The following is a 15,879-nucleotide window of genomic DNA, read 5'->3' on the forward strand; positions in this document are numbered from 1 at the left end:
CTTACTAATTAACTACTGTGACAGTAACTAATGGTAACACAGGAAGAATCAAGTTGAGGGCAAAATTAGAATAATATCGAGCCAATACGGATGATAGTTTTAAATGCCTACAGCTATAACAACAGATCAGAAATAGCAATTCAGAAATTAAAATTAATACATTGTCATATAATTGCGTGGCATTTTGACAAATACTACTTTAACTTTGTTTTAATATATAAAGCAGCATGGTGAGCATTTTTGTTTTGTGTTCTCAGAAGAGGACTCTCATTTGTAGTACTTGTCTCTCCCCTTTCTGACCACGTGGTTCTGGTAGGAGCCGGAGCATGACATGGTACTTTACCTCCTGGGCAGGAGGATGTTCACTCCACCACAGCCAAGTCCAAAGAGTCTTCATTAACATCGGCAGGTGGCAGGAAGGAAACTCTCACTGGAATTCCCTGTCCTGTGGGTAAATGGCAGGAAAACCATATATACTTTCTATCATAATTCATTGTAGTGAGAGACAAACATTTCTTCAGATAAATAATAAAAGTACCTCAAATAAGTGACACCTCACTAGTTTTTTTTTATTATCATTTTCCTGCTGCTGCATATGAGAATAGCACTTAGGTCCCATCAATTTGTGCTGCCTTGTCCGCTTGTGCCACAGCCAACAGGCGGCTCTGTTGAACCATTACCATCCCATCTCATTGCCCTCCCTCCCACTACAACAGAGAGACCTTGGTCTTCCAGGACAGTCCAGGCAGCTGGCCTCTCTCACTTTCTCCTCTCCCTCTCAGGCTGCCCTTCATCTGAGTTCTCAGTCAGTCACAGAGACTATGGTTCCTAATGAGTGTTCTGAGTTGGGTGCTAAGGAATGGGTTCTCCAGCTTAGAGGAATTCTGTGCAAGCTTCCTAGGGAATATGAATAAGGTGGCCTTGGCCATGCACCTGCTTGCATGAAGAACAACCCAGCTGTCTTAGTTACTTTTTACTTGTTGCTGAGACAAAATACATGGTGGACCAAGTTGGGAAAGGAAAGGTTTATTTCTTACAGTTTTGGGAGGTTTCAGTCCATACTTAGTTGGCTCCAAGGCAGGAATGCATGGCAGGGCTGCAGTTCATGGTGACTGCAAACAGCAAGGCAGAAACCAGCAAAAGAGCAAGACACGCCTTCTTCCTGCCATTACATCACATCCTGGCTCCACCCCTATGTAGGTGTAGCACAGACACATTCAATCCAAGCCCTAGATAATGAACCAATCACGAATGCATACTGCAAATGTATGAGACCTGGGGGCCACCAACATAAACCATGACACCAGCTTTGTCCTGTTTTACAGCTGCAGAGCCCAGCTTCTCATGCCCTGTCAGAAAAGAGAAACTGGGCATGGTAATGCATACCTGTAATTCCAGCACTAGGGAAGCTGAGGCAGGAGAATTACCATGAGTTCAAGGGCACCCTGGCCTACATAGTGAGTTCAAAGCTAGCCTGAACTACATAGTGAGACTATCTCAAAAAAATACAACAACAACAAAATGCAATGAAATGCAATGAGAAAAATGTTTTCACTGAATTAAATGTTTACACCTTTCTAGGTAACAATGCAAAAAGTGCATCAACATGAATATTCAAGAAGTGGGGAGAAATAAAAGTTTCTGAATTTTACTATTTAATAGAGATATCCGTTAACATATTAGCCACAGTGCTTTTTTTATGAGTGTGCAAAAGCTGCACTGGGGTCTGGTACAATGAAAGAAAATGCTTCTCCTCTGCATACTGAGTGAAAATAAGGTTCAATTCTTTTTCAGAGCCACAGTTATTCTGGACTGCAGCATTCACAGTATGGCAGAATCTGGTACAAAACAAAGGTCATGGGCAGAAGGATAAACGATAATCATCCACCCTCAAAAAGGAAATCTCTCACTGCATATCAGAGCTTGTCATTTGTGCTGGTGAGCATATCATTTGCAATGGACACAACTTCATTCCATGAAAACCAAAATCTCCAAGAAAAAAGCACCCAAACCCACAGGGCTGTCTATCAAACTGTTTGTATCCAAAGTGTTCAAATTCAGGAATATAACACTTCTGTGTCAGTTCTAATAAATTGAACTGTCTTTAATGAAGGAAATGCTTCATATCTTCACTGTCAAATGCAGTAGCCACCAGCCACATGGACAACTATACACTTGCTATGTGCTAGTGATGCTGAGGCATTATATCATTTATTTCACTTTAACCAATTTTAAATTTAATATTCCTGTGTATTGACTGACTGCAATTAAATAAGACACTTCTATCACAAGAAAAGTTCTTTAAATTGACAAAGATAGCAACAGAAAGAAAAATAGAAAGTAGAATTTATCAAGTCAAAAATTTTCTAGCAAAGGAAGCAATCAACATAGCAAAACACACCCATGTAATATAAGAAAATGTTTATAAATATTTACAAATATTTATATCTAGCAAGAGATTAGGATCCCAAATAAAAAAGAAATTTCACAAACAAAAATAAACAAGCTTGGCATGGTGGCACACACCTATAATCACAGCATACTGGAGGGCTGAGGCAAAAAGATTACAAATTCAAGCCCTGGTTGGGCACCTTAGTGATTTACCAAGACCTTGTATCAAAATAAAAATTAAAAAAACAATTTTAAAAACAAACTAGGAATTTTCATCAGTGTGGAAGTCCTGGGTTCAACCCTCAGTAGAACAAGGAAGGAACAAAGGAAGGAAAGAGAGACAGAGGGAGGGATGGTGGGAGGGAGGAAGGAAGGAAGGAAAGGAAGGGAGAAGGACAGAAAGTAAAGTGAGGGAAGGGGGAGGAATGGAATGGAATGAAATTGGAATGAAAAAAGAGAAGAAGAATTTTACAAAGGGCAAGGGATCTTAGTAGACATTTCTGAAGACAGGGCTAACCACCAATGGGCATACGGAAAATACTAACTACCAGTAATTATCAAGAAACTATAATTCAAAACCATGGTGAGATTCTACCTCAGTCCAATAAGAATGGCCTCAATCAAAAAATTGAAAGATGACATTTGTTGGTGAGGATTTGGAGAAAAGAAAATAATTGGACATTGTTGATGGGAATGTAAATTAGTAGAGCCATATGGAAAACTGCATAGAGATTCTTTAAAAAACTAAACATAGAAGTACCATATGGTCCAGCTAGCTGTATCTCTGAAGGAATTGCAATCAATATAGCAAAGAGATAGCTGCATTCTCATGTTCACTGCAGCATTATTTGTTATAGCCAAGATATGGAATCAACCTAAATGTCCATAAGCAGAAATAGAAAATGTGTTATACATACACACTGCAACAATAGTGAGCCTTAAATAGAAGAAATTTAGGTCTTTTCAAACAATGATGAACCTTGAGGATGTTAGATTAAGTGATTCATTGGTAAAGAAAGACAAATGCCTCGTGAACTCATATAAAATGTTAAAAAGTCAAATTCATAAAAACAAAAATTAAAGTGATAGTTACTCAAGACTGGAGGTAGGGGATTGGGGACATAATGTTCTAAAGAGAAGAAATTTCACCTACAAGGAATAAACTCAAGAGATCTATGATAATATGATAACTACAGTTAATAACAGTGTACTGCATACCTGAAAATCACTAATATAGATTTTAAGTATTCTCACTACTCAGAAAATAGTACGTAAGGTAATGTATATGTTAAATAGCTTGATTTAGCAATTTCACAATGCATGCATGTATCAAAACATGTAATATACCATAAACATGATTTCTACTTGCCAATTTTTAAAAAGTTATCATAGTTTCAAAGTACATATTTAGAAATGAGCAAAAAATATTAAATGCTACTCAAACATTTCTTTCAAATTTTCCTTAACAGATAAAAGTTGAATGAACTTATTATATGGGCATATCTAGGAATGTAATATTTCTTAGATGAAAAAGAGCAAGGTTTTTCTAGTACATGTACAATTTTTAATCCAATCCACACTATATTTCTTTTAGTTAGAAATTATATTTGAGACTACTTCCTAGATAAAATGGTGCTTGAAGAAGATGCTTCCTTATTGGGTCCTGACCTAGATCCCCCATCTCCCAAATGACTGTATGGCAAAGGCTTCAATGAAATGAGACAAGTGGTAGGGTTTTAGGGCTCCAGGAGGGTCAAAACCCTTTAGCTGAGCTCGAGACTCCGAGGGCTAAGACAAAGACTTCTCTGGACCACCCACTTTTATTAGGTCCAAAACAAAGGGCAAGGAAACTGAGGAAAGTGCAGGTAATGAGCAGGACCTTGGAAGTCACTTCAAGGATGTCTCCAAGTAATAAACCATATCATTTTAGGAGAAGCATCTTACCATGAAGATGTGGTAGGAGTGAGACCACAGGAACAATTCCTGCAGCTGCAGTTTCTTCCTACTTAACTGATGTTTGAGCCAAGTGTCCACAGCTGTGGCCTATTCTTGCCTTTTGCGGTATCTCTGGCCTCACAGGCCACTCCAGGCCTCAGCCAGGACCGGTGAGTGATTCATAGACGTTCACTTACTATGAATCAGCTCCTATCACCAGGCAGAGGGGCCTAAGTCTAGGACAGTCTCACAGGTAAACATAGAAAGCCCATTTTAAATCCTGCTCAGAGCCGCTTCATAGTGGTCTCCAACACTTCCGTGTCCTCAGCACAACCAACTCATACTCTAGAGGTTCATATATTCCATTCTGGAAAACATGGGATTAAATGATGGATCAAAGGTGATGACGGAATGGAACACAAGGAAATGCAGTTTTAATGATCCAAATCAGAAATCCTGTCTTAGTATAAGCCCTAGAAACTCATTTCTTTCTTGGGTTGATAAAAAACAGTAAAGGTCAGTTGAGTTTTGCTAAGTCCATTTAAACTTGAGGAAATCCTCAGGTCTGCAATGGTGAGCCTTGTATCACAGTTTCTTAATTTAAAAAAAAAAAAAGATTATAGTATAAACCCACTGGCAAAAAGCCCAAGGAGAGCCATCCCCAGGTTACAGCATGAATTCGACCTTGGATTCTATGAGACAAAGGAGTCCTACCTGGGTTCTTTCTTTTTTATTTTTTCAGTAGCCTTTTTCATCAAGGCACTCAGATGCCATATCACTGGGCATCTCTGACTAATTTGAAAGAACTTTGTTTATATCTGTTCACAATAAGGAAGATGCAAATTAGCTCCTCCTAGAGCGTGTACATGTTTGAAAATGGAGTGTACTGCTTAACAGTTAATATGTGCAATTATGCTGTAACAGGGAGTTCAGGGTCTTGAGGGACTAAAAACAAATTAATCTTGTTTGAGACAGTCCCCCTGAGACAGCCACACTGAAGCTGACACTTGAAGGTAGGAGGATTTAGTGAGGTAGAGATGGCAAAGAAAACATTCTAGATAAAAACAATACTAATAGGAAGTGAGAACAGTTAACCATGTGTCTGTGTGTGAGTGTGTTTGCATTGCATTTGAGTTGTCAAAAGAAATTAGAAAGTCTGGACAGTAAGATTAAGAGAAAGGAAGGTTGACACAAGGGATGTTCACACAAGTAAGCAAAACAATATTTGACTTGGAAAATGTTTTGATGTACAGTTACTCAGAATATTCAGGCTAGTTTTGTACTCAATTAAATGCTTGGGGAGTTATGTATGTCTCTGTTCTGGAAAAAGTTTTGTTCATTCTGAATCATGATCCCCTCCACAGGTAACAGGTCTCTTCTCCACCTCTTTCATGTAGCAATAATTCATCTTCAGAATATACATCTGTACATGTTGGTTTCTGTGCTTTAAAAATACAGAATGGCCTTTGGAAGCCAACAAGGATTCCCATTGAGAAGCAGACAGTAAAGGGTCAAGATACATGCAAGTCCTCTGAGATCAGACTGTCCCAGCAGGATTGAACAAGAGACAGCTCTTGGACTCTGCCAGCATATGAAGAAGAAAAAAGATTATTAGAGCATATTGCCTGTATATTAATGCAATAAACTTCTACCTGTTAAGTTTTCCTTGGAGACCTATGAGTGGTTTCTAATTGTATGAAAAGCAGTATATTCTCCCTGGGGCTGGTGTACACAAAACTGGAGGAAAATTATCTCTATATCGCTGGATATGGCACATTAGGAAGTTTACTCTTTCCACATGCAGAATTAGCATGCTCCTGTCATAGAGAGGTAGAGTGACTTGGCAAAGGTCATAATTGCAATCCACAAGAGACTTCTTACATTGTGCTTTGTGCTTACTGCTTAAGCTCAGGACCCGGAGCACAGGATCTCTGCTGTTTACGTAACTGTGTTACTCTGTAGAACTCTTTGCCTCAGAGATGGTAAGACTCTGGACCAGAAAAAGCCTTCTGTTTTTCTTTCCAGAAAGCAGTCTCCTTGAATTAATCCTATATGATGCTTGGCTGGAAAATGTCTTGCTCCTCCTCACACCATGATGCTACATACAAATATAAAGCATTTTGCTCTTTGAAAGGCAGTGTGCATAACTTATTCACCTCAAACCCAATGTGTACAATCTGGCCAATTGTATTAGTCAAAAAGAAATAAAGCTTTGCAGATTACTGTCATTTGTTTTGTGTACCCTTGTTACGCTTGTCATTTAGAAAAGAAAGAAATCCCTAATGAAATGTCCACAATACTGAGCTTGAATAACACATATTCCTGCCTAACTATTACCAAGCTTTTTGGTAGAAATCTGTCTGGCCTAATTGAAGGTTATAGAACCTTTGCCTTAATATGCAATAAATCTGTCATCGCTTGAGAATTCCATACCCGAGGATACTACCTGCCTGACTCCTTTGTTTATATTGTGACACTGATGATTGAAGCCAAGGCCTCACACATGCTAAGCAAGTTCTCTACCACTGAACTATATCCCTAGCATTTATGTCTAAAAGTTTACAACAAAAAGCATAAAATATTTTAATAAAATATAAAAAGAAACAAGGAAGGCAAGCAGGAAAGGAGGGAGATATGAAAGAGAGGTGGAAGAAGTGGAGGGGAGAAAGAGATTGAGCAGGGGGAGAGCTTTGCAAGAAAGAAAACCAAAGAGAGCAGGAGTAGACAGGGTCTGGTAATGCACACCTGGAACCCCAGCTTTCTGGAAGTTGAGACATGAGCATAACAAGTTCTGGGCCAGCCTGGGAAACTGAACACAAACCTATCTCAAAATAAGAGGGTTTTTTTTAAGGGCCTTTTAAATATGCTTGCCAGGCATAGGTGAAACCGTGGGTTTAATTCCCAATATGAGGGAAAAACATGAGGCAGTGTTGGGAAGTTCAAGATATTTGGGAGAATGTCCAACTGAATCCATAGCAGCTGGAGAGGGGTTCTCATCCTGGCTCTCCAACTGCTGGATAAGTCTTGATGACACAGGACAACCAAATTCACCATCTGACTCTTAGGAATATGGGGATAATAACATCAACCTCATGGAGTCTTATTTAATCATTCCACAAATATATATTGAACATGTTTTGTGTACTACAGATAATGCACTGAGTTCAACAAAGGAATAGCCCTTGCTGTCATGAAGCTCTCAGTCTAAAAATCAGATATTAACTCAATTTGAACCAGTCATCCTGAATTTTTTAAGAAGGCCTTCCCTGCCTCTCTCAACCCTGCTTTCTCTCATAGCTGTTTAAACATTTGCTTAAAGATCCCTGTCCCAAATTTAACTTATATGTTTATTTCATGAATAGCTAGCTTAAAGATATTCCAGCACACATGTATGCCCTCAGTCAGGAAGGAATTGGGACCTTTTAAGAAGTAAAATACTTGGTACAGGTGGAGCACAGAGAGGAGGAAGAAAGAAGAGGAGGCAAGACATGTTAAAAATTTTTTTAAAATTTTATTAGTACATGATGATTACATTCATTGTAAGGAATGTCTTAAATTTCTTTTAGGAACTGTATCTTTCATTCTCATTGCCATCAGAAACAGTAGTTAAATACTTTATACACTTTTTTTTTTTTTTTTTTGGCACTGGGACTCAAACTCAGGACCTCATGCTTCCCAAGCAGGTGCTGTGCCACCGAACTATATCCCCAGCCCTGGTTTTAAGGCTGCAGTGAATGAGAATGACGTCAGTTACTTCATTTCCTTGAGAGACAAGTGACACCAGCCTATCACATCACAGTTACTTATTCATAATCCTATTGGCACATGACCCACATTGGTCAAGTCAGAATGAACCCTAGGGATTCATTTCTGAAATTAAGAGTAAAGGAAAGCTCCCTCTCTTGCTCAAGAAGCATGCAGCCTTACACATGTGCTAGTGGGCATTTTGCCAGAAGAGATGGCAGTAGAAAGATGAAAATTACCCACCACTGAGGGCCCAGAGAACAAAGAGCCTGCAGATACATGCCAGCTGCAGAACAGGTGACCCTGTTTACATTGGAAGCCTCCAATGACACCTGCCCCCTTTGGAAACTAGCTGGGTACTCCCCAAAATCCCATCTAAATAAAGAAGTAAATATAGAGAAAAGTGAGGCTAAAATGGAGCCATTATTGCAGATCTCTTTTACATGGAACTAGGAACACTGGGATCGGAACAGGTAACCAAAAAAACTGTCTGGATCTCAGTTAAACAAGTTTGTAACCTAAAGACACAGGTCTTCACGGATCCCAAAAATGGAACATAAATATAGTTTCAAAGGTCATGTCACTATCTGATTTTCATGAATCTTCATGCTAAGATCCCATCCATAACATAATTCAACTCTTCAGCAGACTGCTTCCCTCCCTTTCAAATGGCTTTCTTGTACTTAACCCTGAATACATGTTTCTATATTGTTATGTATTTGTAAATTTGGCTTATATATGCCAAAACCTGTCACATTACCTATCATTTCAGATTCTACAACTAATTGCCTACATTAGCTCTGTATTTCCCCACCAAAATTCCAAAGAGCAGAAATCTACACATCCCTGCTCTTTCCTCTTTGGGAAACACTCTGTTATGCTATGGACTGGGTAACTTATAAAGAACTGAAATTTGTATCTCACAGGTCTAGAGGCTGGCAAGTCCAAGTTCAAAGCACTGGGAGGTTAAATGTCTAGTGAGGGAGACAGTGATGCCCCATTGCTGTCACAGCAGAAGGACACACCAGCAAGACAGCTGAGGTTGCATGGTGCCTGTTTCATAAGGACCATAATAATCTCCTTTAGGGAGAAGCCCTCATGGCCTGAATACCTCTTTAAGGACTCATCTTTTGAAACTACTTCATTGGCCAGTAGGCCCTAACACCTGAATTTTGGAGGTCACACATTCAAGCCACAGCAGCTTATCATAACAGCCCATTTCAGCCATGAGTTGAGAACCTTGGATAATACATTACTAAAGACGTTTCCCTTGGTTTCCCCATGTGATTTTCAGGTAGTGTCTAAGACCAAACAGGCACATCATTGACTTATTCACACATCAGACTGGTGGGTGGAAAGGTAAATACCTTTTATTACTATAAGCAAAAGTTTTTAATTTTTAAAGGATTAGAATGCCCTTGGTCTCTGGCATCCTTGAAAACACTTTCTTTGAACCAAGAAATAATCATTTACTTCACTGGGAAACAAAATGAACCATGCAAATGGAAATTGTGAGTACTCATTTAGAGACTAATTGGAGGAGAAAACAAAGTCTTCAATCGAATGTGCATCTGACGGTGGCTGTGTTAGCACCAAGTATGTTTTTTCTTCCCTTTTCTTGTGCATTCTTTCCCACACTTTTTAGTAGATGAATCATAAGTATAAATCCAAGAATATCTTCCATATTCTACTAGGACTCAATGGAACCAAGACATCTAAGCTTCTTAAAGGAAATTTAACAGATCCTTGGAACTGTGCTGCCATAGATGCTGATTTGTGTCACATATTTGTACTACATTATTTTCTCAATCCCTGTGACTTTAAAGGAAGAAAGCAGTCTTACATTAGGCAACATCAGAAATCTTAGCTCCACACATCCTTCCACTTAAAGCATTATGTCCACATTCCCTGATACCATTCTTTCTTTACCCTTTTCCTCCCCATTCAAGTAAATTATCAAGGGGAGGCTCTGTCCATGAGTTCCTATTTCTTTCTCTACCTGGCCCCTCAATCATCTACCTAAACAACGAAGCCTCAGGGGACAGAAAAGAGAGAAGGGACACTTGAGGATGAGACTTTTCACACGAGACAACTATGAGATTGGCTTCTATTCCAGCTGTGGCATATTCTAATACTTTTATTTGTTCTCCTAAAGACCAATCATGTATTCTGAGAACCAACTCCTGCTATGTAAATTCATAAGGTGCTACCATAAGGGGCTGACTTAAGTTAGGCAGAAAGTGGAGTATATTGGTGACTGGCACGTTCATGTCCACTGTGCGCAGCAATTCTTTCCTGCTTTCTTGACACCCTACTCCCAGCCCTCAAATAACCAGAGAAATCCAGTTGTCACCAGAAGACTGGCAGTGAGCATACAAACCAAACAAAGGAACCTGAGAAATGTGGCAGGTGTTATACCTGCTTCACTAGGGAGCATGCCTTGAATATGACAAGAAAACTCATTCTCCAGACAGTGTGTCTGTGCCTCTGACAGTGACAGATTAGCTTGCTTTTTAAATGGTCCTGAAAACCACTAATAACTTGTCGTTATGACACAACCTCAAGGTAGACATGTCACTGTTTTCAAGATGACACACTATCATTCATTAGGTATTTTATAAATTGAAGACTTCTTTGTAAGAGGGAGCACCTGAGAGGTCCCTGGCAGGGCTCTGAGAAGTGTCCTAATCTTACCAGGATCACTCATTTGAATCATTTTCTTCTGAAAAGATTTCCACAAATGGGCAATCGCACTCATTCATAAATCTATTAATTTTTGCATTGAGTTCATCATTTCCTTACTTTGTCATCAAATAGAATGGATATTATTCTGACTGTGCAGGTGAACCTGTCTTAAATGCCTCAAATGTTCTTATGTTGAACACCAGAGGTAAGACATAAAAATAGTAGATACAAAGCTTTTGCCTTTAAGAAGTTTATACTCTGTAATCCAATGGATCTCCAAACTAATATAAAAATAGAATACTCTACAGTATGCTAAAAGCAGAATACAGGATTGGTCTGTTCAGAGAGTACAGGAGAAGCACCTGAACTTTGCACTGTCAGTCTCTGTACTGGAATGTTAGGATATATGGTAGAACCTATGAATCTGTCCCACTTGGAAAAAAGATTTCCACAGATAAACTTAAATAGCCTGAAAGGAGATGATTCTCTATTACCGAGTGGCCGTAAACACAGTGACAAGCATCCTTTTAAAAGACAATGCCCAGTCTGGTGGTACACGCCTATAATCCCAGCAAGAGGTGGGGGCAAGCTAGGAGGATTGCTGACAGCTCAGGATCAGTAGGACTGCACAGTAAGTTCAAGGCCAGCCTGAACTGTGCAGCAAGATCCTGTCTATAAATAAATAAACAAACAACAGACAAACTAAATATCAGCAAGACAGAATATGTTGCAAAAAATATTTGTTTTAAAAAAAGACTAAAAGTGAGGAGAAAACAGCATGGAGGCAGAGGCAGAGGATGCTGTGACATGGCCTTATGCCAAAGAATCAGAAGCTGGAAAAGAAAAAGATTAATTTTTCCCTAGAACCTTCAGAGGCAGTTCAGCTTTGCCAATGCCTTGATTTAAGACTTTCTGCCTTAAGAACAATGATAATAAACTTCTGTCACTTAAACCATAAATTTGTGGCAATTTTTATGGCAGTTAAGAAAACAAATGCAGTCCATTTCTGGATGCACTTTGTTTTTCAGCCCCTGAAATCGTAATCTGAGTGTAATTTCTCTGGAGAAGCGTTCTCCAATGTCCGGTCCTGCCCCAAGGCTGTTAGACCCTCTATTAGTCCCACGTCCCCGGCCTTCCAAACCCTTAGTACAGCATATGCTCACTGACTTCATCAGAACAACATACTGAGATTTAACTTGTTTCTTTCTTTCCTGAAATTCTCCTTTTATGTTCCTCAAAAAGACCCAAGCCTTCCTGTATTTTCTTCTTAAAGCTTAATTCGCTGAGGAGATCAGAGGGGAGACCCAAAGCAAGAGCAAAGCAGCAGTGAGAAAAAAGAATCATTCTTCAGTAGCAAAAGGGACCTGGCAGGCATCCAGGGACATCTGGGCCTTGGTCAACTAAATGTAAATCACAAGGGACCTGTGTGACGTGGCCTTTCACCAAGATCCAGGGTTACTAGGCAAATACATTTAGTGCCACAAAAAATGTCTGCATCTTTTGGAAACAGAAATATGAACAAGTGAAGAGGACAGAAAAGAGTTGGCTAAAGTCAAATTTTGAAGTGTAGGTCAAGATAGCAATTCTAATTTCAATCTAAACTAATTTGAATACAATTTTTAAATGCTAAGCTTAAGGACTCACTGATACCTGCTTCTTACTTATATGATTGCTTGTAATGGTGTCCATCTTCCTGCTAGGCTTATAAGCTTCTGTGTTTTTATCACTGCCGTATCCCCAGTCCCTAGCACAGATGTTTTTTAAAAAGTAAACAAACAGCTTCTTCACAGTTATCCCTGCCCAGATTGCCACTTCCACAATAAATTTTGCATCTTCTACAAATATAGTTGTCTATTGAAAGCTACAATAAAAAGTTTGAATAATATTGCATGGCTGACATAAAGTGCTTTACATTTTAGTGTTTCACAATTTTCAGAGTATTTTTATTCTCTATACCACAATACAGCACATTAAATGAAACTTCTTAAGCCTGTCAGTACCTCTAGAGGACAAAGTAAGAAATAAACATATGATTAAAATAGTAAATAATAGATGAAAAGATCCATGAACACTTGTTTATGGATCAAATATGATGGCAAATTCCTTCAGCTGGTCTGAAGTACCCATAGAATGGATAGGGTACAAGTCAAAAGAAATTTATCTTGCTTTTACTCTTAGATGAGAGCAGCTCTGGAAACTATATACACCATGTCAACTATTTCACTAACTTGAAGCACCAATAGGGTCATAGCCTTTATCTTTTAAAATACTTTTTCAGACATCACTTGATCCATTATCAAAAGATCTATTCTGTCCCTTCTAAGCCTTCTCCCCAATAAAATGTTCTAGAACCCAAAGGTTTATACCACAGGAAGCAAGGATCAGCTGACTTCCAACGTGAAGGGGCAGAGGAAACTGGATTTGGATGAGTCCATTTAAAACCGTTCTTTCTTTCTTAGGCATATTTAGTTTTAAATATTTTTTACTGCATCTTTTTTAGTACACAATGTTCAAAATCCTGGTATAGAGTTGGTACATGTACATACCACATTTTAATTCCTTCCTACGCCTCTTGTTCCAGCTCTTGACCCTCTTTCCATCTGAGAAAATTCTATCTCCCTACTTCCTATTATCTCTTGACGCAAAATAATATTAAACTTGATGTTTTCTGTTTCTGTTATCACTAATATTATAAAGCTGAGCATAAAAGATACCAAATAGTCACACAATTCTATAGGAAATCCAAAGAGAAATAACAGTGTTTCTAAAACATATGAGCATGATTTTTTTATTTAGAGGAAAAAAAGCAAAACAGAAAATTCTTTCCAATTCTGTGGGTTTTCTTTCCACTTTGTTGGTTATTTCTTTTGAAGTGCAGAAACTTTTTTAATGAGATCCCAGTTGTTGATTCTTGGAAGTACTTCTTGTGTGGTTTGTGTTTGTTCATGAACTCTTTGCCTACCCCTGTATCTCCAAGATTTCTACTTACCTTGTCTTCCAGTAAATTTAGTGTTTCTGTTTTAATATTTAGATCTTTGGTCTATTTTGACCTCAGTTTTGTGCATGGTGATAGACATGGGTCTAGTTTCAGTCTTCAGCATGTGGAAAGCCAGTTTTTCCAACATCATTTATTAAAGAGGTTATCCTTTTTCCAGTGAACATGTTTAATCTTTTGTCAAATACAAGGTGGCTGAGTGTCTTTGTAGTTGTGTTTGCATCTTCTGATCTGTTCCACTGATCCTCAGGTCTATTTCTTTGCCAGCACCATGCTGATTTTATCACTGTAGCTTTGTAGTAAAATTTCAAGTCAGAAATTGAGATGCCTCCTGCCTTGCCTTTATTGCCTAGAATTGCCTTTGCTATTCTAGGTTTCTTCTGTTTCCAAATGAATTTTAGGAGTGTTTTCTTTAGATCTATGAGGTATATCAATGGTTTTTTGATTGGGATTGCATTAAATCTGTATAACAATTTTGGGAGTATGGCCATTTTCACAATGTTGATTCTTGCTTAGGAGTGTAATTTTCAGCATATAGGTATGAGGGTGATTTCTGAAATCCAGTCCAGTGAAGCTTAGCCCATCACAAAGTGAAATCAGAGATTGTAAGTGAGGATTTCTTTAGAAGAGAAATTGCTGAGGGCTAGGATTTCTTCTCCAGGCATCCAGAAAATATCTGAGGTGACTTGTTGTTTTCCTGAGTTTGGAGGAGGTAAGACCTAAGTTATTCAGTGAGAAGCTGCGAGAGCAGCAAACACATAACCAGTGCTAAATCAAGAAGGGCCTGTATTTCCAGAATGAAGCAGCACCTCCCAAGATGTAGACCTTCCAGAAATTAGGTGGACTTACAAAGTTTTGAAAGGAATACAAGTCAAGAAGATCACGGTGAGGTGGGGTGAGCTACCTGAAAAAGGAATCTAAGTGGCATAACTTTTAGGAAGTCAGCAAGGATGTACTTTTCTTCAAGGGAAAAAGATCAACTGTGGGAAATCTCATACTGACCAGAAACACAAGGTCAAAAGTCAGGATTTTTATTTGTTTGTGTTCTGCTTACCTCTCCTTTCTTTCCTGTTCCAACTCCAGTTGAACTCTAGAGCAAAGGAGAAACTTTAAATTGAAAGACTGAAGTTTATATATTAGACTTATCTGCACTTGTAATATCTTTTTTTTAAAAGATAGATTTACTAATACCTGAAAATGATGGGAAAGAGACATGAAATCTAACCAAGACTCCTTCCAAAAGTAGAGAAAGAAGTATCGATAGATCTCACTTAACTTGTGGTTGGTAAGTGGCTGTAACAGGTACAATTCATTTAAGTATGGAAAAACATATTTAGTTGAGAAATGACAAATTGTGTGAAAAAAGAGATAGCATATTATAATAAAGGAAGAAATGGAACCTAGACAAGCCAGTAAAGGAAGGGAGGATCAATCTTTGATTGTGAGAACTCCCCCCACCCCAGCTTCCATCCACCTAACTAGTTCTCTTAAATTTACCATTTTTGAAATTCCTAAGGCTTTGCTATACTGACGCTCAATGAGACAGGCAGTCTCTACTGGCTGAAACTTAATTTAGACAATATTCTCATGCCTTTGTTGAGTGTGGGAAATGTCTCAACTCTATTATTTCTCTGCTACAGGAACTGTGTGAAAACAACAGGGGTCTATGGTTTCATTACAGCTTTCTAGGGTTCATTAAATAAAAATAGCTCTAAATGAAGTTACATTAGAAAGAACTCGCATTACATATCACTGCTAATGAGCACCTTTATAAAACTCTCCAAAGGCAGAATCTGTCAACAATTCAAAAAGCAGCAATTGTCATTAAGATCAGTTAGAGAAAGGACTGGCATCCCCCCACTGAGAATCAGTGTGGCTTCCCATGGAGATGAATGTCTACAGAGGAGTCTCAAAATGACCACCCAGTGATGTCAACCATCTCTCTTCTTGACTAGGTCCCATAACATTTTAGTGACTTGGGATTTTCAAATGTCTGCTCAGATATTTCAAAAGTGTCTAAGAATCAAGCCTGTTCATTTTTAAACTTCAATTTCATGTGTGATTCATAATTCTTCACTATCCTATATCTTCCCCAGTCCTCATTCAGGGTCATTTTGTGGTCCTAGCAG

At 38.6% G+C, this 15,879-nt stretch overlaps 1 protein-coding gene across 10 annotated transcripts in view; it reads right to left on the bottom strand.

The window, feature by feature from the left end:
* Positions 1–15,879, bottom strand: part of Cwf19l2 (CWF19 like cell cycle control factor 2) — a 190,460-nt gene that overhangs the window by 60,063 nt on the left and 114,518 nt on the right. Inside the window, exons 20-21 of one of the 10 annotated variants that reach the window (XR_010049755.1) lie at positions 14,805–14,840; positions 344–445 (exon numbers count right to left, since the gene is read on the bottom strand). The exons of 7 other annotated variants lie outside the window; for them this stretch is intronic. Coding sequence is in view for 1 of the 3 variants with exons in the window: in XM_063256132.1 (XP_063112202.1) it covers positions 363–445 (83 nt within the window). In the remaining 2 variants the exon portion in view is untranslated. Of the gene's footprint in view, positions 1–343; positions 446–9,415; positions 14,841–15,879 lie in introns of those variants that run through there. 2 more of the 10 variants (XM_063256132.1, XR_010049757.1) reach the window with 2 other exon arrangements.

Source organism: Cavia porcellus, unplaced genomic scaffold, assembly GCF_034190915.1.
Source record: "Cavia porcellus strain 051 isolate PalLab524CR breed Dunkin Hartley unplaced genomic scaffold, mCavPor4.1 scaffold_9, whole genome shotgun sequence".
In the NCBI taxonomy this organism is placed as follows: domain Eukaryota; kingdom Metazoa; phylum Chordata; class Mammalia; order Rodentia; family Caviidae; genus Cavia; species Cavia porcellus.